Source organism: Andrena cerasifolii, chromosome 1 (genome assembly GCF_050908995.1).
Source record: "Andrena cerasifolii isolate SP2316 chromosome 1, iyAndCera1_principal, whole genome shotgun sequence".
NCBI classification, from domain to species: Eukaryota; Metazoa; Arthropoda; class Insecta; order Hymenoptera; family Andrenidae; genus Andrena; species Andrena cerasifolii.
In genome coordinates, this window is record NC_135118.1 from 3,579,860 (window position 1) to 3,606,889 (window position 27,030).

Below are 27,030 nucleotides of genomic sequence, written 5' to 3' on the forward strand. Positions count from 1 at the left end.
AACTCCTTCTGAAAATAGCCACAAGGTTCCCTAGCAATTGTGTTGTTGCGCGGTTCCGAGGAAGTTTCAGTTGTTAACGCGGGTTGGTGCCCGTGGAGCGCTGAAGAACTCTGCCCGTGAAATGCGCGAGTGTTTGAAATAAAATGAAATTAAATGCTGGTAAGGACTTCAATATATTTCTCGATAGTTTTAACCCCTCAGCGTGGTACGACGAGCAGGACTGGTCATAGGAAAACTGTCCGCAACGGCGGTATGACGAGTAGCGCTCGTCAAGGGACATGAAGCGAGTAGGGACCAAGGTCTATTGGACATACGAATTAGTGGTGTGCTGTGCTCTTCTCATATACATTCTGTAGGCCTTGGCAAGGAGATATTGCCGTGAAGAGGGCCTCTGCAAGAGAGTGGCCGCATAGACATATATAGACGGAGCAGAAGCTGGGACTTTCGGCGAGGGGAACGGTAGGCTTGGAGGGGAAAAGGCAGAAGTCAGATACAGGCACGTCGGGTTAGCTTTGGAAGCATTCGGCATGCATATCCATTGCGTTACCCGATTTGCCTGTATCGCTCCCCTTACCGCGAAACTTACACCCCCCCCCAACTTACGCTCCGTCTATATATGTCTATGAGTGGCCGTTTGAGAGGGATGCAAGTCCGATTGGTTAGGTTAGGAGATATGACAATACTTCTTCAGGTCTGCTAGTGATCCTCTAAATAGGGGCGCGAATTCCACTTACGCCCAAATCGCCCGCAACGCCCGTGATTTTCATTAAGATAGGTTTTCCTATACGCGACTGGACGCAACGTCAAGAATTTCGAAGTCGATTTTCTCGAAAATGAAGCGCAATATCAAACAAAATTATTCCTTTTTCTCCATTTATTTAATTATTATAAATCGAAGAGAAACTAACATTTTGTTATTTCGCGCTTCATTTTCGAGAAAATCGCCTTTGAAATTCTTGATTTTGAATCACGTTGTATTGCTATTTAGTTGGCCTCGGCAGAAAAGGGAAAGAAGATTTCCATAAATTAAACGTAGCAACGGTTTTAATATGTAACTTTCACCCTCATTTTACTGTTCCCAATATTGATTACTGTAAAATTCAATGTATTGTCTGTATATTCGACCTCGTACTAACATGTTCTTGTATCTATTGTAAGTGCATATATTCTTCATTATTTCTGAATTAGATAAATGAAATAAATTGTTATCGAGTTTGATCTCATTTTGAAAACCATTTACTTGCTTAAATTTTTATTAAATCGAATCAGCACCGTCGAACGTCCTAAAAACGTTTTAAAAACGTCCTGAAAACGTTTTGAAAATGTTCTGGTTTGTGAAAATGGATGTTTTTAGGACCTTTTCTGGATGTTTTCAAAACATCCTGGACGTTTCTAAAACGTGTTTAAAACGGTTTTGTGCTATCTGGGAAGTGTGAGATGGAAAGAGAAAAAAAGATGGGTGCAAAGCGACGTTGCCGCATTTCACTCGCATATTTTACGCTACTTTTAATGAAAATATTGTGTTTCTAGCTGCATTAAACATACTGTTTGTTTAATTGAATTCCAAAACAAACAGTGTAGTAATAATTTTATTAGGAATAGACATGTAAATAACATTTTTGTCTACATAATTTTTTTTTATCTAAGATTGGTATCACTGCAGAGCTCCCATGCAAAGAGGAGATATAATAAGAGGTGTCACTCCGTGCGGAACCTTTGAAGTCCTTACTTGACCTTGGCATTTAAATTGGTTGTCTATTCGAGCGGGATATTCAAATCGACTAAACGTACCTTACCGCAATTTGCTGATTATTGCCGAAGTTTACCGTGGTTTACCGATCGTTGCCGAATGGGCATTTAAATTGGTTGTCTAGTGATTTCCCTAGTTTATGTCTGTCCTTGTCGAGTGATGCCTCTTATTATGTCTCCTCTATGTCCCATGCATAAGCATAGGCTTACTCCTCTCGCCGCCTGCCCCGCAAGTGAGGCATCGAACCTGCTTAAGGTTTCGGCCAATGCAATTCATCCCACAACTAGGTACTGTTCTGGGCAGAAAGCCTCCACGCTGAAGGGTTAAATGATCGTTTGTAACAGAGTACAGTTTATGACGTTTCTAATCCAGGAGTCAAAATCGTTCTCCTCTCCCAGAGTCCTCCGTCGGTGAACCTTGCCTCCTCGAACATGGTGCCCCTTCCATCATTGCGCATCCTCCCAATCCTTTGGCCAATCAGGACGGAAGATGCGCCAGATACAAGCGGTAGGCTGTCTCGCGGATGTCCGTCCGCTCCCGCGAATCAACGTCCATCTTTCCTTCCATTTCCGGGTGGTGGTGGAAACACTGTGGAAGCGCGTTTTTCCGTTACACAACGGGGTGCCCACGTGGGAAGAGAAGGTAGGCTCTGCTCCGAGGATCGAAAAAACAACCCTTGGAGGAAATTTATGACCTTAGCGTCATACACTTAACACTTCTAGAGTCAATCGACACTCCTAAAGACTAACAAAGGACAAGGCCTTCTCAAAAGATTACGTGACTTAAAAGAAACTCGCGATTCGTTTCGGGGTTTACTAATTGAGACTCTGCCCAAGATCTTTCCCACCCATGCCATCGCGTATCCTTAACAATATTCTCTTTGATCACACGCAACGTCTGCTTTTAAACTTCGCTCCTAATTCACATATCGATTATATACATTCCCGTAGCTACATTCGCGTGATCACGCAGCACACCAGCGACTCCAGCGGGCAGCGAGCATAGCGACAGTCACTACTCTCACTACGTAGAATACAAATATCCCTACTTAACGCAACAGAATTTATCAAAATTTAAAAAGTCTTTTTAACTTGACGTATATATATATACACTGACTCACATTCTCCTTTTTGAAATATTTAATTAATTTTACAATATTTAGAAAAAGTTTCCGTTCAACCGACGTTTACAAACATTTATACGCGATGTATTGGAACAATATTGGTAAATATTGAAAATCTTGATCTCTATTACATGTATGAAATGTACTTACGAAAACAATTTTTGAATTAAAAGATTTGTGTATGCAACTATATGATATACAGCATTCCAATGTGTCAAGATTAAAAATTTATTGTCATACGGGTTAAAATGGGAGAATTGTTTTTATAGAATCAGAGGTTAAGGACACATCGTTTTACAAAAATTTGTTTATTTCGTAATGATCATATTGTATGTATAAAACTACCCTCTAATTGCGTTTAAATAGCCATCTTTCTATATTGGAAACTGTAGGAGTATCCTTTCTTGATTACAATTGCGCAACCTGTCTTTTTTCCCCCAATTAACTGACTCTCAATAATCCAATACACTTTTAACAACAATAATCTTACAATTAACTTGCATCAAAAGTCACGTTTTCCTCTCATTAAAAAAAAAGCAAAGAATAATCATAAACAATTATATAGAACAATGTGTAATTCTCTAAACGAGAAATTATAACGCCAATTCATTGTGAGAAATAAAATGTTTGTTAACAGCTTTACGCCAGTTTTTAAATTCTCCCGCTGCGTTCGATACTATATCGATTTAAGGTCCTTCGATATAATTATCGAATGGTATGTCTGGTATGTACTACGCGCGAGTGTTTACACTATTTATACAGCATACATAATCTTTATAATTTTTAATACACGTAAATTATTGTTACATCTGTTGTGCTTAAGCTCTTCGATTAATGCATATCGTCTGAATATTGTCACGATCGGCCAAAGAATTTTACGAGAACTTTAAGCGTCGCGGTTCCACGCGCGAGGGTCATATCGATCCGAATCGGAAGACGATGACATGTTATTATTATCGAATTCAAACTTATCGATCGAGAATCGAATCGAGTGGCACGTAGAAACTAATCTATCTGCCACTCGTTACACACGGAATGAAATCGATTTAACGATTATCAAACAACTTATAAACATTTCACGAATATCCTTTTTCCTTCTATCGAATGTGAATCAGTCGTTTTTTTTTAACAAGATGATGGTCGATTTCCTTATAAATGTATACTTTATGCACCCGTTTAAATCGATACTACGTACCGCAGACGCTGATGACTCAAACCATCCGACGACGTAAACACTTGACTGGCGTCGGCGTGTTTTCACGTTGATACTTTTTGGAAAGCATCGAAAGCGACTAAGCACTACCGTGTAGTGCTGAGGTTAGACGAAAGATCGTTTCAAGCCAGTCAGGTCTTCCTGATCACTCGTCTCGAGAAACTTTTGTACAACTCTCGCCTCGTGTTTGGAATATTTACTGACATTAATAAAATTTTAATTTCTATATTTTTTTTATAGAATCTTCACGAGAACACTACCAACGTAGGTGACATTTTCCATTGAAAATGACTCGGAATACGACTTCACTCGGAGTTTCTCTAATTACACACAATTCGAATTAGTTTCAAATTCCATAGAGAAGTTGCTCATAACGCGTAATTAAAATTAACCCGAATGAGGTCGAGTTCGAACTCACTTTCATCGGGGGGATCCCCGCCCAATCTATTAGTGACAAATTCGCGAAGAGTTAATAAAGAGCATAGAAATTAAAATTGTTATTTTCACTACTGTACTAACCTCGGTTTGTTTTCGAAGCAAAAATTAGGGAACTCTCAGACAACACTGTCGATGATTTCCAGAAAGTATCAACCAACAAACCGTGCACATGATGGAAATTCTTCGAGTCCTCAGTGAGAGAACGCACGACAGTGCGAATACACGAGAATTAATAGCCCTAGGAAGAGGCGGCGCGGCGCCTTTTCCACCGTGCATTTTTGTTCGCGCGGAATGATTCATCGGTGATCATCGCCTCAAAAATATCGTGCCAATAATCGTAAACTATCAGTTATTAATTATTCGTTATTCATAATGCACGAACACTGTTACACATCTATAATTATGCGCCTAACAAATGAATATTAATTCACTGCGATAATATATATATAGATGTGTGTGTGTATGTGTGTATATATATATATATATATACCTCTACATTTCTTTATATACTTTTCATTTAATGCCTCTAGAAGAGGGTGCCTTCTTCTTTATATATATAGCTTATAGTATTTGGAACGATACTTTTGAGCCGATTGTACTCACAGACTCGCTCTCACTCTCGCTCTCTCTCTCTCTCTCTCTCTCTCTCTCTCTCTCCCGTCCCGCTCATTTGATCGATCGCTCGATCCTTCTTTCTGTTTTAGCCACTTTATCATATACTCATCACAATAAAATATTATTCTGCGTCTTTATATTTACAGCAGTATTTACCTCGTATTCCCTTAACTTTTAATTGGTACCGTTTACCCCCCTTAGTCAATTCGGTTTCTATCTACTTTCTTGCGTACAATCATTAACAGTCGCCTGGTTTCGAAATTAAATTACAGACCGACTGATAAAGAAATAACAAATACGACACCAATTAAAGATGAAGGTAATGCGACACATCTCCCCCCTCCCCCGCCTTCGCAATGTTGTTTCGCTATTACACGAATTGTCGAAAGTACAGGCTAGATTTTTTTTTTTTAAATGAACGGTCAGAAAACAAAGGTGATTCAATCGTTAGGCGTGTAAATATACGATTGTCCAGAATATAGGATACATTCGGATCGTTTTTCGTTAAACGTCGAATTTCATCGAGCTTCCAATCAGTTTTAACCCTTCGATTACTGTGAATACTTTCGAAATGCAGTCAGTGCGCCGCGTGCGCGGAGACCGCCGATGGGCGTTCAGCGAGCACAGTTAACACTGTGTGGCCAACGATTCCCGCACGGCGTGTACGCTTAGTGGTAAAATACCGATAGGGTTAAATACGATATTTAAAAGCACCGATGATTAGTTTAAAGTTAGTTTTCCCCAGGGTGTTTTCGTTCTTTTATAGACCTGCGGAACTTTCTGTCGAAGAAAACCACATTCGTTCCAATGCTGCTCTAATTGCCCGAATTTCTCGCAGAAGTTCCTTTTGCCGATTATTAATCTTAATCAGACTGTTGATTACTTTAACTCTACACAAGATATTTACATTATTCTTACTTCTTTTTTTTTATTATTTAGACCTCTTTGCTTCTATGTCACATCACAAATTTTATGAGAAGGATTTTATGAAAGGGTTAAAATACTAAGTTTTATTGAAGGCACAAATATTTCAGTTTTTATAATACTCGACTAATCCACCATACTACTAATACTTCTTTCATCAGAAGAATTTCTAAAAATTCCAGTTTAAGTTCAACGGTGCGTCTGCCCTTTGCTGTAGGAGATCTTACCTATTCCTCAAAATAATATATCCTCTGCTATTCTCTTTTCTTAAATAATCACAACAGTGGTGCAGAAACAATTTGCGCAAGAACTTTTGCTTCCTTGGTTACGATACATTAATTGATTTAAAATCAGAATGCCTTACTTTAGTCCGGTCTGTTATTCGAATACTTCGCGAGAGAGATTTAGTAAATCTTTCTTTTTAAAAGAAGCAGAATATCTTGTCTGTTGGAAAAGAGAAGTCTCGCGTACAATCGAATAGCATAGAATCATTCTGTTTCTGTCGCTTCTAAATAATATTCAACTTGAATTGGATCGTTATTATAAAAATTTCTTTCCTATCTGTATTCTGTAAATACTGAAATCCGAAGAGTACGCAATATTTCAGATGGCTAACAAGATAATACGTTCTGAATAAATGCACGATAATAGTTTGATATTCGACAGGGAAACTCGCCTTCGCAAACAGGTCCCCATATTTTTACATGCTTTATTATGCATACGATATGTATGCTTACACAGAGCGCTTCATGAAATACAATAAGCAAAGAAATCTCTTTACTAATAATTACATCGAGAACTGCCTAGTTTATTGTGTTCAACTGAAATTCTACACGTATTAAAGAAACTAATGGTGAATAATTTTACTGCATTCTAATTTCAATATTTTTCGAAGTAAGTTTCGGATGTAAAGAAATTTTTGAACGGTACCGCTTGTTAGGAATGAAAATTCTCATCGTATTCAATGAACACTCTGTGCACTATAAAAGGTCGATCTACAACTTTTATATAAAGAAACCTCGTATAAAGATGGGAAGACAATTCTTAGAAGTTACATTACAGATTAAGTATTGCATGTTGTAAAGTTCTTACCAACGAATCGAAAGAAGCTTAATCGTTGCTTTAATAAAACAGAATAATGCGTTGAGATGACAGTCTCATTAAAGTACCAACGACAGAGATGAGTATTCTTCTTTCTAAATGGGAGGCTCCAGCTCCGTTCTACGATCGACTTTCTGACAGAAATTTAGCATATTTATTCTGATTTAGAAATTGCACCAGCTTACAACCAAAGCGCAGCACTCTGTGCTTTCATAACACTTCTTTAATAATCACGTTAATTGCATAACAAAACATGAATATGTGTAGTCGTATGCTTTGATCAAGGTACACAAATACTTTGAGCATGACTACATTCATTCGCAGAAAAAGCTTTGTCAGCCAGTTCTAACGTTCCAATTTCATTGATGAATATCGTTTTACTCTCCGACCGATACAAGAAATCATAAAATTTCATAACAAATAAACGTCGTTTTTATAAAAAATTTTCAAAAAATTTCATTCAAACGGCACATATAATTTGAAAACGATTTTTTTAAAAATAAAAATTTAATTACAAAAAAAGCTTGTCGCAAATATTGTTCGCGGTATTTTTTTAGTTTTTTTTATTATTTTTTTTTAAAAAAGGGAAAATACACGTTTGTGGCAACGTGCAAAATGTTTTCCATCCGTCGTTGGCGCGGCATTAAAACATACAGAGAATAAAAAAAAACGTATCTGATACGATAGATAAAAACCATAATGTTCCGTTGACAATAATGCTAGCTAAACGTTATTAATTAATAATTATTACATGATTAACTGCTCTATAAGTAAACAATTGGTCGACTCATGTTTTAAGTACACTTTCATTACCGGGATAATAAGACATCATTCTGTGTCTTATTCTTAAGTAAGCGCAGAACAATACAAAATACTGGTTGTTTTATCATTATAATAATAATCGTTAAGGGTAAAACTCTGTATTCGTCGTTCACTCGAACAGATCAAATCTATCTAATAAAATTCAGCATTTTTGTGCCATTTGATACCGACTCTTTCTCTCTCTCTTCCAAACACACACGCATACAACAACACAGTTGCTCTTCTCCCTTTCGCTCTCTCTCTCTCTCGCTCGCAATTTTTCAATTTCTGTACATCGCTATTATTTGTAAAAGTAAATGCTCTGCATCTCCCCTTCGATTATACTTTTTTTTCAGTCTCTTTTGCATAGAAATATGCATGCTGAACATTTCGAGCATGCCATAGACCGCTTCGAAATTCGTGTGTTTCAAGGCAGGCTCGCATGACGCGACACCTGCATGGAAGCATTTTCATTATAAAAAGAAAATAAAATAAAATTAAAGAACAAAAAAGAGAGAGAAAACATCGTTTCTCATCCGCTTCCTACATCAAGCAGTCCGTCTCTAATTAGTTCTATAAGAATGTAGTCCCTTCACCCAGAACTAATGTATCGTGGACCATAAATGCTTACGGTTTCTTTCTAATTCTTTTCCGCTCCTCGGTTATCTAATATATCCGATTCCCTAAGCTTATGGACCCTATAAGCGTGGAATCTGGAAAAGAAAAATACAGGATTGCATGATTTACTCTGCTTTTGGATTTAAAAATTTGTCCCAACCTAGAAAATGCTTAAGAGAATTTGTTCTAACGTCTCTGAATGTTTAACGAGTAATGCTAAGAGAAGTACCAATTGCACGAATAACTGTTAATTGTAAAATCAACTTACGGCATTGTTCATTGCGGTGGCGATTCAGTGATCTCCTCTAAGTAATTCCATCAACAAATTAAACGAGCTGCCTTCACCTTCAGCACGTTTCGCACTTAATAATTCTTTCCCCGCCTGGCATGTTCTTTGCAAGTCTGGAATTCTCAGCAACAGTTCACCAAACTTGGCAGGCATCTCCGGATACCTTGCTATGGTGTACTGCTGCAACGCTTGCAGGGCCTTCTCCTGCGAGGCTCTAACTTTCTCAGGTTCCTTCAATTCACTCGTATCAGAGGTCAACAGTACTATCACCTTCATGCAACAGAAATCAACAAAATCGTTATCAATATATTCAAAGCATGCGAACTATTTAACTGTAGCTTGTTGAAGACACAGGTTGTACCGTCTTGAATAAGGAAATAAAGCTGGCGCATCGAATGCTTCATGAAATAAAAGTTACAAAGTCTTAAGTTCTTTGTCTCAATAAACGTCCATATTAAGACGGAGGGTTTTAAAGTAGTTACCTTCATTGCTACGTATTCGTACTGGTCGACCCTGAGCCTTCTCAGATTGTTAGTGAACGCGAGCATCCTCTCGATGCAGGTCGCCAAGCCAAGCTGTCTAGCTTGCTCCAGGGTAATCGACTTGCCGAGAGACACTCTGATTTCACCAGGAGTGCTCATGCTGCGAAAACAGCACGAGAAGAGCAACAGCTCGCACCAGGAATTAATCAACAGACAAATTTGATCGTCGATCGAGATGTTCTTAAACAGGGGCAGACTCTTGCACCACTTCACTATCTTGTAGAGCCGATGATCTGCTATGTTACAGAGGTTCGAGAGGAAATCGGGATGCTGAGTCGAGTTACCATTCGTATTGCTACCAATTTGTGAATTGCTGTTGATGGGCGCGGTACGTTGCTCGTTGCTGACGCCAGAAACAGCAGAGCAAGATCTGCCGTCTCTCCTGTTACTAAGATTTCCATTCCCTGCCGTCCCATTCGAAGAGCACTCGATTCCTGACCCGGCATCATTTCCTGTGCCAGACCCAACTCCCAGCAACATTGCATCGTTGCTCCTAGCAGCGGTAGTTCCTCCAGATTGAATCCCAGACATACGATCGTTGTCGTTATAGTGCCACAAATGCTCCACATCCATGATATCCTGCAGAAGTTGAGGCACCACTTGTATCTTGTGCGAGTGATTCGAGTGATGCCTGGCGGAGTAGTGGTGCTCACTGCCCGGCGGAGCTGGACTGCAGTTTCCTCCTGTTGCCAGTTTGTCACTAGACATACCGCCTGCAGGACTACCAACCAGGCTCGCTGGAAGCGTATAGGTACACTGGTAAGTGCTTCTTCCGCCTCTGGTACGATCTTCTCTGATTGCCTCTAGTTTCATACCTGTTGAACACGCCATAGTTACATTAAACTTGTAATCGCAACCGCTATCACACAGGGCAAAGCATCTCCCGAGGAAAGCATTTATTCAGAAATAGACTACTAATGTCCCAGAATTATTGAACCAAACGTTATGCAACACAGAAGCTACTAGGCTAACTAAATTAACGAGTGTTTTTACTATTGCGAGATGAGAAGAAACAAGACTACCACCAAGCTGAAATGTCACAGGGGCAAGGGGAATCACCCGCTCGCGTCAACCTATCCCCTCCAACACAGTTCGTCCCGTGACGAAGAACGCGAACGAAACCAATCGCAACAATCCGCGATATGGACAGCCGCTAAGAACCGAAAAGTAGGACTTCTTGGAGGGGATAAGGTGGAGCGAGCGGGCGATTCCCCTTGCCCCTGTGACATTTCACCTTGGGGGTAGTCTTGTTTCTTCTCATCTCGCAATAGTACTAATAACGCACCCATATTCAGGCACTTATCGAAGCGACAGGCTGGACACTTCTTCCGGGTGGCAACGGTGACCGGGCAGCCTGCACCTCTAAGGCACACATAGTTCTTTCGATTCTGGACGGTGCGTTTGAAGAATCCCTTGCAAGACTCGCACGAGAATATCCCGTAATGGAAGCCACTGATCTTGTCCCCGCATATCGGACAGGGACTATTGATCAGTTGCTGTCTGGTGGAGATACCAGATGGTGCGGAGGGTATTCGACAGTCTTCTTGGTCATCATTGACAGCATGCCCTTCTGGAGAGAGCTCGGAGCCCGGGGCTGAGGACGAATAATGATGCGCAACGGCGGACGAGGCGGTTGCTGGTAGATGAAGAGGACTTCCCTGGGCTACCTGATGCTGATGATGCTGCGGATGCCTTGGCTGTTGGACGGGTGAGTGGGTGGGTGGACTGAGAGAACCGTAGCTGTAGCAGCTACTCGATGCGTCCGAGTTGTTCCTCGACAGCGAGTGTGACAACGACAACGACAACGAGGAGGTCGAGTTGTTGAAGCTGTGGCGGGAGAGGGAGAGCGACGAAGACGGGACTGGACTTCCTGCACCGAGAGCAGAGTGTCGGGCTGCGTGAGGGCTCTGTGTCGGCGAGCTGAACACGCTGTACGCAGAGTGGATCGCGGAGTCTGGTGACGGCACCTAGGCAGGTCCAAGAGTAATGAAGAATTCTGATAATATTAGTCTGTCGTTATCAGTATTGAGCCTTTGCATTCGAATTGCCAGATCTGGGTTACTTGGAAGAAGCTAGGTGTTCCTGGTCCAAGTATTGACACAGACAACATTTATTATCTGACCATGTGCAAAGGATCAATGAAGAGCAGCACCGTAGGTATCTATTACCTGAGACCTCGTGTGGCTGTGCTTGGTCAAATGGTGTCTAGGGTTCAACACTGGACTGTGATTCGGGGTGGAACTATTGTAACCACCGAGTAGTTTGCCCACGAGAAGGGGTAGGTCGCTTTGTTGCGTTTGCTCGAGGTTCTCCATGTTCCGTTGTTGTTGTTGCTGCTGCTGTTGCATCTGCTGTCCGTGGGCTAGGGACAACCCGGCGTCGTGGAAGGAACTCAACGTGAACCCCGGGCTGGATCGGAAGTCTGGCTCCGGTTTTATGGGGAACTTCTGCTCCATAGGGCCTGGACTCGCACTGCAAACCTGGACACCTTCCATCGACGTCTCCTCGTGCGTATCCTGCGAGGAATTAACCGTTTCCATTTGTAAAAAGGATTATAGGACACCTGTACCCTTCTCTTTATACCCAATGACTAATTAAACAACACCCACTTGGTTAGTGATCGTGTTGGAAGACATTTCTTGATCAGACAGCTCTCCCTCCCACGACATGGGTCTCTCTGGTTGCTGCTGGGAAATATCGTTCCCGTCGTAGCAACCATTCCCATCTTCGACATCCCCGTCGCCAATTTTGTCCCCACTTCCCAGTACGTCACGCTTCTTCTTCGTACGTAGATTCACCCCACGGAAGTCAATCTTGCTTATCTCCCCATCGCTATCCTCTGCGTCGTTGTCTGCCGTGTTCTGGCCCAGAACACCAATCCCAATCCCGATACCAATACTGTGGGAGCCGGTACTAGCGCCGATTCCTGTCGCGGACGGAACGCTCGTGTTTCCGCACCCCAGGACGGAACCGCAACTCGATACTACGGACACCGTCACGCCGTTCTGTCCGGCAAGATATTTGCAGATACCCTTGCCTGAAATGTTCATCGGTTAGTTTTAGTGTTCTATTTTGATTCGGTAAAAACACAAATTACTACACGGTCTATTTATGAAGAATAAATGGATCCAGTGGCGGATTTAAGAAAAAAAGGCCCAGGTGGCAAACGCTTTTACGTAGTTTACTGAAAGGGGGTAGGTGTAAAGAAAAGTATAGAAAAAAAAATATAGTGCTTGGATAAAATCATAATTTTTTTATTTTAAGACAGGGCCCTAGGGGGTCCTTCTGAGCAGGGGCCCTTTTTCGGGAAAATAAAACGGTAAGTTACTGAAAACGGGTTCAGTGTAATAATGCAGACAAAAATATAGTTTGGATGAAATCATAATTTTTTTCCAAGGATGGGGCCCCAGGGGGGCCTTGTGGATGGGGACCAGGTGGCAACTGCTCACCAGCCGCCCCGTTAAATCCGCCACTGAGTGGATGTAAGGTAACTTGTACTAAAGACTGACTGTACATCAAAGACTGATGCCTCATCAGATGCCAAATCAGATTCAGATTTTTTTAAACATTTACCACTTAGCGATGAAACTAAATGTATGCAAGTAGCTTTGATATCTGCTGGGACATGTTTGAATCCTAAATAAGTACTTCAATGAACAAAAGAATTACGTATAAGTATAATTCAATCTGAATAGAGTATGTGTACTGCACATTACAAACGTATTAGAGAATCATATATGTGAATACATTTATTAAGGGTTGAGTATTACTTGCAAGAGATTCGATACCTATTAAGTTTGAAGTACTTATAACCATACTTTGTAACATTATACATGCTCATTTTTATAAAACTTATACTTTCATTATAATAGCGATCACTATTGTCGTGATGCAAACAGTACACATTTGAAGTAACGAATACTATGGTTATTAATTGAAAAATTCAATAAGCCCAACGAATGCTTGCGAGCCATCAGAATTATAACCTATTCCCCGATGGTTGGTCCATTAATACCAATTCTAGCACATAAAATACCAATGCCCATAACAGAGTATAATTTTAGAAGTACTTTCAAGAAACATTAAGTACTTTAAGAAGTGTCAGCCCTCAGTACACTTACCTTATAATAATGTAGTCTGCCAACAATTGTAGCACAGATTTTACACAATTAATTACCATCGCGTATGTCCTGATTAGGTGGCACGTTGATCGTGGTGACAGAGACATTCTTCCCTGTTTCCGTGGAGCGAGTGGCGGTGATCGTGCACGAGTGTCCACCAGGTGTCGAGGAGCAGCAGGTGGACGAAGACGTAGCCGAAGTGGTAGTTGCCAGGGAGGAGGTAGAGGTGGTGCAGGATGCAGAGACGGAGGCGGAGCTATCTGGAGCGGTGGAGTTAGTGGATGATGAGCTGGATGTAGCAGAGTTTGCCTTCCAAGATTGCGAGGAGGCTGGCCACCAACCTGGACCTGGCCCTGGACCAGGTCCTGGGCCCTCGCTGGGCCCGTTTTGCTCTGACATCCTCAGCTAGTTACCGTGCTGCACGCTCTTGACGTGAGATGGTACCTTTGGATGGTCATAGAACCCTGCGGCATTCTGGGAAGAACCTCCCCGACTACTTTAATCAGTTTCTTATGACTCTTGCACGAACTTTGGGGCGAATTGCTCTATGTTCAGGTCACATTCTCTTGAATTCAACCACGGAGAAATATTACCTGCGAGCAGAGAATGAATTTTCATTGAAATATAAAAATTTATTAAAGAGTTGAAAAGTTACTTTTTCTCTCAGCGAAATAAAACATTTTCTTGGATTCAATGGGTTTGTTTGAACACAGCATTAGGAAGGAATTAATTGAAAAGCAATTGAGAACATGATCACCCTGCAAGGGTTGCACCCAGGGTTGCCAGATCTTCGGCATTCAGCCGGAATCTCAGGTTTTGAACCGTTGTATCCGGCCTCAGGCAGGCACAATAAAAATCTCCGGCAGAATAGAGAATATTAGTGAATTCTGCAAGCACACACTTGCACTGGTGTAGCATGCCATAAAAAAATAAAAAAAAAAGTATTAAAATCTGTAACAAATTTTAATACATATTCATAATACTTTTATTATTATTATTATTATTACTCCTTTATAAGAAGACATTACTATAATGAATTTTAGATGTCTGTTTTGTTATTAGCTCTTTCTTTCTCTCACCCCCTCCCCCCCCTGCCCGACTGTAATCCTCAAAGAAATTGAAATATCCGGCAAAGATCAGGCCTGATCTGGCAAGCCTGGTTGCACCTGTTCAGGAAATAAATAAATAAAGGTTTATTATTTAAATGTTAAATAAGATGGTACAATGCAATTTCCTATTAAATAGAGCATGATTGTTCCGGTGATTTCTGAAAAATTATTTGGACATTGGCAGCAGTTAAGACGCATCGAGGTGCATTGGAAAAGTTTTTAACAAATATAGAAACAGGTCTCTTGGATGCGGTTACACACAACCAAGTTCCGCTAGTGTGCGCTAGTGGCCGCGTCCCGCAAGGTCGATCCATTTCCGGTTCCAGCGGAGCCACCTTCGTGGATCGACCTTCGCGCGGAAATGCAAACGTGCTTCGCGCCTTTTGTTTATGTAATTGATTCACGCAATACGGTAAAACGCACCGGGCAGGAAACAAACGGTACAAGATCGCCTGCCCTGTCCGTTACGCCTGCTCGATGCGTCAACTATTACGCGGGTAATCATTACGTCCAGATTATAACCAAGCACAATGCTCTACGTTCGTATCTTAAGGCTGGAACAGACACGTCGAGTAATTCAGTCGAGTAGCGAGTAATTTGGTGATTTACCATTGTTTTACTGAACTACTTGACTAAATTTTAGTGTTCACACACGAAAAATTACTAAATTACTCGTCACTCGACTAGATTACTCGACGTGCCTGATTACCCAACAAATAAAAGAGAACGTGCATATCACGTCTAAAATATTGTACATTGACACGCAAAGGATGAAAATCGTTGTTACACCTAACCTCAAAACGACAATAACTTCTTTATTTTATAAAACTCGGGAAGGAAGTATAAAACGTACATTAATGTATATTAACGAAGTATAAACGTACAGGAACGTAGTACTTGGAGTTAAATAACGAAACGGTTTAAGTCTATGTGTTACTTTTTTTCCCATGGTAGTCGAGTAACCCCGATACTCTATGGATAAGTGATGCTGTCTCTGTTATCAACAAGGATAGGTTTAAATCCATATAGTACACAAATTGAACACTTAAACTCCCCGATATATCTGTTCGATATACGGGGCGCTGTAAGTACACTCCGTGACACAAAAAGGTTAACTCTGACTGGCAACGAAGAACTGGAATTGCCATCTCATTTGGCAGGCAGTTCTTTGCGTTCGTTATCTGTGGGCAGAGTATTGCTCGGTTAGATATTACAGGGTATATCTAGATAGATACTATATGAGATATCTATTATATCTATTATATTTCACTACGTAAGCACATACATATTATATACTTAATGCTTAACCTGCCAATTTTCTCTCTTAATTTAATGGAGGTGATCATTTTGTTTTCTGGAAGGCTCGTATATAGGTAGGGTAGATGTACCGTTTGTGGACACTGCACTGCCTTTGGCCATGTGCATAATTATCTTATTTTCAAATTCTTTGCGGATCGTTATTATCTGGAGAATTTCACATCATAAATATTTTGTTCAGTACACCGCCAGAAATATAAGGTCACATGTATTGCTTACACGGAAAAATATATTTTTTAAGAACTGCCCACAAATGGTGCATCCACCCTATGTAACCCTAGACGTCACCAATAACACCGACTATTCTGTACAATCAATATCCTTCTGTTCTCGGAGATCCTACAGATTCCTTCGCATCGAACTTGATGAAATCTACAACGTAGCCCCGACTGTTCCTACATCAAACGTGCGGGTCAACGCTTTCCCTGCAGCCCCGGCGTGAAAATACGCCAATGCCAGGCAGCGGATGGAATCGTTTGGGCACGAGAACGCATTGCTACCGCTCAAAGAGTGTTAATAAAATGTACGCTATCTACTGACCGTTAAAATTGAAAGGTCTTAAGTTTCCCATTGCCGTAATAGCGGCATAAAGTGGAGCAGACGATCAACCTAGCGTTAAAGTGTGCTAATGCGTTCGTTCAACAGAATTTATGTTTTGCAGCGATTTTGTAGCGTGCGAACGGTTTTCAATTGGAATAACTTCAAACGGAGACTACGATTTTTGCTGCGAACAAACGGCTTGGAAATTTGCAAGAGAGAGAGAGAGAGAGAGAACCGTGCACTCATTGTACGAGCGCTGTGTCCGGTCTCCTCTCGCGGAGGTTTACAGAGGCCACGACGATGGTAGTTAAGTACTACTACGGCTGCGACGCCGACGCGGACGGTAAGGTCAAGGCCCTCTGCAACCGCCCTACCCAACTCCTATGTACCTTCGTGGTCACGTGACGCGACTCAAGGTCTTTTCTCCCTACTCTGGTCGAGCACACCGGCCTCGCCACGCCACGCTACACCACACCACGCCACTCCACACACCACACCCTGCACCGATGCATCCAGATCGCTCTTCTTCGTACGTTACGACGAATGATAGGCTATATATGCTGCCCTCTTCAGTTAAAATGTCCTATCTAGCATTTTGACACAACCGAGAAAACTGAGGTTTTATCATTTACTTTCTACCGTTCTTATTTTCCTTCGTTTAAATTAAAACATGTTGTCATTATTTCGTAACAGCCTAATATAATTTTTTGTAATAGGTGTACCGGTAGCTGATGTATTATTACCGTACCAATTGATTAATTGTTTTAGATAGGATATTATCACCATTTGGAAATAAGTTAGGTTAAATACATTATACTGTTTATAAACTTTTACGAAGCACGTAGAGTTTTCTAACTTTACGTAAAAGGTAAAAGACGTGTGGAACTTCAAATAATTCAACATATCTGGAAAAATGAAAAATGCTAGATAGGACAGTTTAACTGGGGAAGGCAGTATGTACCTCCTAACTTCCTCGAAAACCTTGAGAAATCATTCTTCCTCAAATCCCCACCCCACCCTCATTCTAATACCTTGCCAGGCGGTCACGATTCGCCATTACCTCTGAACGAGAATCTTCCCAACTTCCACGTGTTAATCTTCTAATTACACGAAGCTCGATTTTCTTCGCGATTAACCGAAGCTGCTTATAAATTCGATTTCAGTAGACAGCTCTGCCCCGCTGTGCCCGCAACGGCCACGAAATTCGTCTCGGTGCATCGAAACGTGTTACGGATAGCCACGGGTCAACGACATCGCTTAAAGGCGACCTGCATAAAACCCGATAACGCGAAATAACAGAACGGTTTCTAAACATGTTGCAGGGGCAACTATACGCGGCTCTGTCGCGTTCGCTTGTGGCTTTGGGCGGCGAATTTACGCGACGTTGCTTATACCTATCGTCGCAGAAACCATTGTACGGGGTGCGGCCGAAGTGGTGCAACGAGGAAGGTGGTGATTCTGACTCTGAAGGTAAGTAAAAAGTGCAGAATTTTCTGCCCAGATTTTCGAAGAAATCGAATTTGCAAATTTGTAGGGCACGCGCGCACAAGTGCTGGTGAACTGGATTTTTTGGTAGAAATCAGACAAAATTGTAGAATACCTTTCTCTCCAGCCTGGTTTGCTTTTCCAGAAAATTCAACTTAACGATCTACCGAGTACACGCGCCTACACTCGGCTTAAGGGTGCTAGGCAGTCGTTCCTGTATAAAATGAAGCATTTCTGTTACAATTAATTGCAAAGAAACTAATTGAAACTGAGACTTGTTCTTTAGCACGAAGTTTATTAACATCATAAGCTTTGAAAAAAAAATTTGTGTAGTCAGAAATATGGATTATATATTACGCTACAGATGGATCATTAAAAAGGCTTTTTAAAAAAAGTTTCTTTTGTTTTGCAGTGATAACTCGGAAACGGAGGTTCCAATCGATTCAAAACAAATTCGAGGATCTTCACAAAATATGTAGTTTTGGACCAGACTTAAATTAAAGTTAATGAAAACTCTTATTCTTTATGAAAATAAACTGAAACCCCATTGAGACCCCATTGATGAGGTTTTACCACCCCCCAAGCCCCAAAAGGTGAGGTCTTAGTTTATTTTCATAAAGAATAAGAGTTTTCATTAACTTTAATTTAGGTCTGGTCCGAAACTACAGATTTTGTGATGATCCTCGAAATTGGTTTGAATCGATTGGAACCTCTGTTTTTGAGTTATCACTGCAAAACAAAAGAAACTTTTTCTAAAAAATCCTATTTAATGATCCATCTGTAGCGTCGTATATAATGCATATTTTTTACTAAACAAAAATGCTTTTTAAAACTTATGATGTTAATAAACTTCATGCCAAAGAACAAGTATCAGTCTCAATTGGTTTCTTTGTAATTAATTGAAACAGAAATGATTAATTTTAGACATAAGGCCGAAAAAGAGTGGTCTTTGGAAATTTTTTACTCCAAAGCTATAACACATTTCTCAGAAAATCATTTTTCCTTTTAAGGGTTGCATCTAGTACTGTGCATCGTTTTATTTTATTTAAAAATATTTATCAATAACTATGTTATTGTCCATCACTCGAAGGTTCTCTAAAAAAAGGCTTCTGCGGTGACCACTGCTGCTCGAAAGTTGATCATCTAAAATAAAAAATTCAAAAGAATTTACTTATTATATTATATTATCTAGTATTTGAACGAAGGATTTTTTTATTTGATGCTTAGTTTTCTTTTAATTGACGAAACTCAGGCATGATTTATGATAAAAATTGAAACTTTTACTTTAAACATCATTCATTTTTTCCCACATCAATATTTCGAAAAATCCTTTGTTCAAATACTAGACAATACAATATAATAAGTAAATTCTTTTGAATTTTTTATTTCAGATGATCGACTTTCGAGCAGCAGTGGTCACCGTAGAAGCCTTTTTTTAGAGAACCTTCAAATGATGGATAATAACTCAGTTATTGATAAATATTTTGAATTAAAAAAATTACGATGCACGGTACTAGATGCAATCCTTAAAAGGAAAAAAGATTTTTTGAGAAATGTGTTATATCTTTTGAGTAAAAAATTTCCAAAGACCACCCTTTTTCGGCCTCCTGATTGAGTATGATCCCTTAAATTCGATTTCACATTCAATTCAATATTCTCGAAAACAAAGCTCTGTTCGCAGAAAGTTGCTCTACAATTTCGACCGATTTGTAGACGGGTGGGTATTCATTTCATTCGCAGTTGTACCAGATTTACATTCTTTACCGATAAGTTTCGCTGCATTCAAATCGGGCGCATGCGCAGTGCGGACCCGATGATTTTTGAAAATCGATCTTCGCAGAAACTAACAAGGGAACATCCCGATCCCGGAAATTCAAAAAATTCTGAAACATTGTGAATATGTAGGGGATATCCTCCTGATTAGAAGGCAATTTTTGTTTGCAGCCCAAAATCACTCTAGCGGGGGTGTAATTAACCACCCCTGAAAATTCGGCTATTTTCCGATTTTGCGTTATAACTCGCGAACTGTAAGAGATAGAAAAAAAGTTTCAAGACAAAACTTACTTCTTTTAACCCTTAACTGGTATCCTGGGGTCGCTCGTGACCCCAAGCACCCAAAGTTCGATGTACAATTTTCGGTTGTCTAAGTTGGTAAACTGAATTTCTAATTAATTTTATAATAATAGTTTAACTTTCTACGCTTCTGTTATTTTCTACATTACCTAAGAAGAAAATATTCGTAGTGGCTGCTCTAGTGTCGACTTTACAAATTTCTGTGCCCTTTTTTATTTGGGGTCTGCCACGACCCCAGTATACCAGTCACGTTTGCCAAAAACAGTATACCAGTTAAGGGTTAATTAGATCTATCATTTGGTAAATAATATTTTACAGTTCATGAGTTATAACAGAAAATTCGAAAATAACCGGATTTTCAGGGGTCAATTCCACCCCCTTAGAGTGAATTGGGGGCAACGAACAAGAATTGCGTTGCAATCAGGAGGAAATCCCCAACATATTCACAATGTTTCAAAGTTCCTTGAATTCCCAGGTTCGGGATGTTCCCTTGTAAGCCCCGCACAAATAATCTTTACTCTGCACTTCTGCAGGGGGAATCACTTCGTGTCTTCTTTGGCCGCACTCCATAGGTATATGTTCAGATTAATTATGAGTACTTCGTCGAACACTGAACAATCATAATCGATATTCAGTAGGAGTGTCTGGACTGACAAAAAAAAGTGAGATAAGGCACACTGCTCTACTGGCCAATACTAGCGTGGGAAGCGTATGGGTCATTCCACGCGAAATCGGACACTTTTTGGAGTAACATTTCGGAGTAACGTCTTTAGGGATATATAAACATATCTCGAAGGATTTTTGACAATTTTGAAAAATGTCGATTTTACAGCTGTTTGAAGGTAAGTGCTAACTTTTTTTCAATAAATTATAACTATGGAAGTAGAAAACGGATGGAGATGAGGTTTACGGCGAATTGTAGAAAAGACATTGAAGTTTTAAGAAAAAAATATTTCAGTTTAAAAAACAATTTTTTTTAACCATTTTTGTGCAATTATTTTAAACAAATTCAGTTTTTTAACAACGGGCGCGATTTTAAAAATCTGGAAATAAAACAGAATATAGTTCTATCCTTCCCCTTCATGGTCTAATTGTCAAAAAGATGGGCATTTTAAAATTGGCCTTGTAAAAATTGCCGAAAGTTGACGCTGCGTCGCCTGCGTAATTGCAAAAAAATGGTTAAAAAAAATTGTTTATCAAACTGAAATAATTTTTTCTTAAAACTTCAATGTCTTTTCTGCAAATCGCCGTAAACCTCATCTCCATCCGTTTACTACTTCCATAGTTATAATTTATTGAAAAAAAGTTAGCACTTACCTTCAAACAGCTGTAAAATCGACATTTTTCAAAATTGTCAAAAATCCTTCGAGATATGTTTATATATCCCTAAAGACTACAACATATTCAAATTTCAGCCACATCCGAAATGTTACTCCAAAAAGTGTCCGATTTCGCGTGGAATGACCCGTATCGATAACTTACAGGCATTCCGCCCTCATTGCGGGATGTGTGAACTAAGGTAAATGTCCCAATACTTGGACACGTCCCAATACCTGGACACTAGTGTAAATAATACTGATTATTACATTTAATATTCGCTTTATCCATAAAATAACTATTTTATTCAATTATTCAAATATTTAATAAAATATATTCGTGTACATATTTTTTTTAGTAAACTTGTAACACTCGTAATAAAAATAAATTTTCTTGAACTCTCCAGTTCACACCATTTTAGTATTGCTCTTATCTGATTTGCTAAACAGCCTCTACTTTTTCTTAAGCGAATATTATTAATAATGTTTAGTATATTGGTACAACTAATACATATTTAGAAAACTGGTACCTCGCAGTATTCTTTTTTGATTGGAAGATTAAAATTAAAGTTCTTATTAGTTTTTTATTCTCGCGTCTATCTACTGGTACAGTGAAATCTCGGAAGGGCCCTAAACCTGACCATGCGTACAAACTGTGAAATAAGCACGAGTTATTCTTGACGCAATATTAAAATCATTATTTCCCACCTTAGCAATTACTACTTTGTATTTTTATTATCTTGTTTTAATGATAACATTCAATTCAATATTCCTGTGTAAAATTAGCGTGTCACACACGAATACACATAGCCTTAAAATTAGTCATTCAATAATAGACTGTTTTTGCTCAAGTTTGTTTACTGATTTGAGTAAATTATTTATACAGAAAAAATATTCCAATAGAAAAAACTATTTGTTTTTTTTATATTTAATTTCCCTAGAAAATATCCAAATTGCTGTTGTTTCTACTGGAAATTGGTTATTAAATAAATGAGCCTTATAGTTTTATATTTTAGTTTTATTTATCGGCTAGGAAAGAATGTCTTTCTATGACGGTATACCGAACAGAAGCGAGCTCTTCTCTAACAACGGGCTGTTTTATTACCGTTGCCAGATATTGAAAGAAAAAGACGCTCTACAGACGTATCCTTAGACCATATATACCTATAGACACGGCCTGCTCTATATGAAGCCACGAGTCATAGTGAAGAAAAGATAACAGGCAAAAGTGACGTCACTTGTGGGCAAAAGATAATTCAAAATGGTGGATAGTACCTCATACCATATATAAAAGTGAGGTTATATCTTTTTCTGTGAATAATTTTTGAATAATTATTAATAAAGGTGCAAACATGTTGTATAAAGAATTGCAAAGACAATGATTGAATCGCATTTTCGGAAATATTTATACATCGCTGTAACTTCCATCATTACTTTGCCCACATGTGACGTCACGTAGATGATTTAATCTTTGCGTCAAGGCAGTTATCTGAAGCCGTGTCTATAAGTGTATATGGTCTAAGGACGTATCATTATCTTTTACTATATTCAGGTTTCCCCGAATATTGAATCATTTTTGCCTTTTAATAATTATAGTAATCCAACAGTTCCATCATGTGTCCAGGTATTGGGCCATTGTAAGAACTATGAATTTTCAATATTTTACAAAATTATTCAATTCAATAACACGTTGATTTTTTTTTAAATAATAAAGTACACACAGTGCCCCACGTAATAGCAAAATCGTTTTATATAAATCGACTTGTATAACTGCAAAATTCTCAATCGCGTTTGCGCCGTACCTTAAATGTCCCTATATTAGGACATCTACCTTACCATCGTAGAGATGGGATTATTAAACTCGAAGAAATCATCGATTCGCAGTATTTTCCCGCTCCTCTGAAGATCGCCATTGTCAACATTACTCCGTTATCGAGAAGTCCACTTGATTTGAATTCGCGTGGATCCAATTAGGTCGGACGGCGACAGTTCTTTTCCGATTGTAGGAAACAGCGAGATTCTCCGTTTGGGTGTAGTTTCTATTCATGACGGCGCGCGGATGCTAAGTATGCCCATGGCTTGATAGAAGGTGTAGGCATGGCAGGTGACGCGGAAGAGGGATCGATGACCTTAGGAGTACACGCCGGCTCTATTTTCAGCGAGTCGTATACATATACATACGTGCCGCAGTCCCTGGATCGAGGGTCGGAATGACCGTGAAAGACGCGCGAGGAACCACGTTTGTTTCCCCTGTTACGTTAATCTCGTCACCGCCGACAAAATGCGAGCCCAGTCAGGCGTGCCACCGTGGCCCAGCACAATCGCTTACCACTAATAACGGGTGTATCCCTACGTCGATTTGGCGACTCGTCGAGTGACCGTAATTCGTCAAGGTCAACTCTGTGCGCGTAGAATTCGCATATTTTTATCCTGTTATTTAGGCTGCTGTTCTGCGATTAACGTTGCGACGGATGGTAGTGATTTTGCACGTTAAAACCAGTCGTTTTACAGTATTTGGTGTCGTTGATAATTGACTCTGTTTTCGCGAACTTGGAAACGTGGACATCGAGTTTGGGTCACGCGACGATGAGATTCTTGACACGGGGCCTCGTAAGAAGTTACGGTGAATATCTGGGAATAGTTCAGGGCCGACCCAAGTGCCATAAACTTCTACAATTGAGGGCTCGGATGCAATAAGGGGACTAGCGCTCGAAAATGGGAAAATTATTGTCCAAACGTTAAGAAATATTGGAAAATTAAATGTTGTTAAACTGTATTTTAAAAAATATAATGTTGTGAAGCTCGCCGCGACACACATTTTTTCTATTTACAGTTTTTTTATCCAATCATTAGTATTCGAGATAAAAATTATAAAGAAAAAAAATTTCTTCGATCAAAATCATTATTTCTTTAAACATAAATTGCGATAACTTGAGTAAATATTAACGGATCGTTATGAGACTTGGAATATAAAGCTCAGAAAACTCTAGCGAAGCCGTGAAATGTATGCACAAATCTCTTATGTTAAAAAATGTAATAATATTTAATTTAAAAGTAATACTGGACATAACCCATGTCTTTCAACGTTCGCCGTTAAAAAGTATCGAGGGAATTTTGAGGTACAGAGAACTTGCAGCGACAAAGTTTTTTCTTAATATACAAGGAAGTTTTTCACCAATTTTCACACTGATTAATAAATAATTATAGAAGATATGACGATATATATAAATCCCGCGCGACACCAACAGTCAGCAGCTGCGTACAATCGCGTCACACTGCAAAGACATGACGTTCTCACTATTATATGATTATATATTACAAAAAATATTGCGATAAAAAATAAATAAATAAAGAAGAAAACATAAGCAAAAAGAAAATGAAAAAGGAAAGATAGGAAAAGGAGAAAAAGAAAAATTTATAAAAGAACAGAATATTGTAAACAAAACAGTGTAAATATTGTAAATATTGCGTGTAAATACTATAATAAAAATCTTACTATATATTTCGAAAATAATATCGTTTTCTGAGTTTTATGTTTCAAGTTTCATAACGATGCGTTAATATTTACTCAAGTTATCGCTATTTATGTTTAAAGAAATAATGATTTTGATCGAAGAAATTTTTTTTGTTTATAATTTTTATCTCCAATACTAATGATTGGATAAAAAACTGTAAATAGAAAAAATGTGTGTCATGGCGAGCTTCACAACACTATATTTTTTAAAATACAGTTTAACAACATTTAATTTTCCAATATTTCTTAACGTTTGGACAATAATTTTTCCCATTTTCGAGCGCTAGTCCCCTTATTGCATCCGAGCCCCCAATTATTTCGTTCCAAACAAAGTCGACTGTAAAATCTCTGGAATGCAAGTTGTTGTAGGCGAAACACAAGTTAGGTATCTACGGCTCGCGTTACAAAACAGCGGGTGTAGAAGATACAAATTTTGAAATTCAACGAACACAGAATATGCATACGACCATATAAAATTCGCGCAGTCTATTCTATGTTCCGTTGCTTTCGAAATTTATTCAAGGAAATTGAAAAGTAGGGGGTAATTTATTTCTGCGATGGAGACTCATTCGGTCGAGTCGGATCATCAATCATCGTCGCTTTCACAAATTTACATGGGCTAGTCGAAGTCGACGGATTTTAATTATCAAATAAAACGCGTTTGGTGGAAAGACTCGCGTATGGGCATGGCGAAAGGTTTCTTCCAACGGGGACGGAGAACACTTTCTAAAGCGGTGCTAACGAAGGATAAGCAAGTACAACGGACAATTTGAGTTTGCTAACAAGTACCGGGAGAAGTTATAATCTTGCAAAATTGCGAGCCGGTCTTAGATGGAACGGTATCTCCAACTGGAGTACATTTCTACTTCGGCAGGCATACGCGTATGCACACTATTCAGTTGCTTCTTCATTCCCCACAAGTCTCATTATCAATTCTCAAAAAACTGAGTGACTAAAGTTCGTTGGGTTATATAAGAAATGTCTTGAAATGCCACTTTTGGCATAGGGTACCATAAAATGGGGGAACATTGGCAGCGGGGGATAACATTGGCACGTGCCGGGGTCACATTGGCACCTACAGTGAGCCGCATTAATATTCGGACACAGTGGTACTTGGGAATATATTGATGTGTATTTGTAGTAATTTTGGAAGTAAGGGATTCGTTGTTTTTTTATGATTTAGTAGACTTATTCTAGTTGCTAATAACGTAAGATTTTTTTTATTTAATTTATACACCTTCTTGTTAATCGATGGTAAAATATATAATGCCTAATGTAAGCACAAAACCCATCCTGGCCTGCAGGAGAGTTCAAGGCCACTTGAGTGGGCTGTTTATTGCCCTAAGCCGAGGAAAAGGACGTGCCAGGGGAAATTTGGTGGCCAACGGAAAAGAGCGCTTGGCAGACTCGGAACGTAACTGTCGAGGAAGGCAGTCGACCGTTTTAAACGGTCTCTAGCAAATGCAAACTCTGTGTATTATTTTCGCATAAAATAAAGTGATTGTTAATTCCTTAAGTAAGAGGTTTACTCCGCTACACTAATTTTAACGTTGCAAAAATATTCGGACATCACGTAATGCTTCGCAGTTTGGTCGTCCTGCTAAGCCAGCTAGGTTGCGCGGCCGCAATGTTTGTAAACACAAGATGTAAGCACTACCTCGTAGACTTAGTTTCGTTTCGACGTTCGTTCAAACCGCACGTATTTTTTGTGAAAATGGTACGTAAAGGTATAAAATACGTCGTTCGATACACGCTAATTCGTTATTTATAATCGCGAAGAAGGAAAATCGTATCGGGACATCGGTACATTACTAAATTTGAGTAAGAGTACTGTAGCAGACATTATGGGGAGATAAACAGTGGGTAAAAAAAGTATTGGCACACCCACTTTCTTTTAAATATCTTGACATATTTAAGTAATATATTAATACAAAGTAGGGCCTTTAATGTCTTCTAGTATACAGAAATAGTGTGTTTTCAGAACTCTGAATAATGTAATTTGAGCAAGTAAAAAAATAAAAAATAAAATTCCTTACTCAAAAAAGTATTGACACAGTTGCGACCTTAGACCATATATACCTATAGACACGGCCTGCTCTATGTATATGAAGCCACGAGTCATAGTGAAGCGAAGATAACGG

The 27,030-nt window shown here is 39.3% G+C and overlaps 1 protein-coding gene and 1 long non-coding RNA gene across 3 annotated transcripts in view; one reads left to right on the forward strand and one right to left on the reverse strand.

The window, feature by feature from the left end:
* Window positions 1–6,041: 6,041 nt before the first annotated feature.
* Window positions 6,042–27,030, reverse strand: part of Hr39 (nuclear hormone receptor FTZ-F1 beta) — a 38,169-nt gene continuing 17,180 nt past the window's right edge. Inside the window, exons 2-8 of the mRNA XM_076807416.1 lie at window positions 13,592–14,128; window positions 12,024–12,451; window positions 11,583–11,930; window positions 10,700–11,381; window positions 9,355–10,229; window positions 8,852–9,142; window positions 6,042–8,678 (exon numbers count right to left, since the gene is read on the reverse strand). Of these exons, the coding sequence (XP_076663531.1) occupies window positions 8,876–9,142; window positions 9,355–10,229; window positions 10,700–11,381; window positions 11,583–11,930; window positions 12,024–12,451; window positions 13,592–13,934 (2,943 nt within the window). The 5' untranslated portion in view covers window positions 13,935–14,128 and the 3' untranslated portion in view covers window positions 6,042–8,678; window positions 8,852–8,875. The remainder of the gene's footprint in view (window positions 8,679–8,851; window positions 9,143–9,354; window positions 10,230–10,699; window positions 11,382–11,582; window positions 11,931–12,023; window positions 12,452–13,591; window positions 14,129–27,030) is intronic.
* Window positions 15,213–26,974, forward strand: LOC143366503 (uncharacterized). 2 transcript variants are annotated; one of them, XR_013084749.1, is made up of 4 exons: window positions 15,213–16,484; window positions 16,623–16,844; window positions 17,824–17,971; window positions 26,194–26,974. It is a non-coding gene; the product is annotated as an uncharacterized LOC143366503 (long non-coding RNA). The 2 variants fall into 2 exon arrangements; XR_013084748.1 differs by lacking the exons at window positions 15,213–16,484; window positions 16,623–16,844 and having other exon boundaries at window positions 17,672–17,971.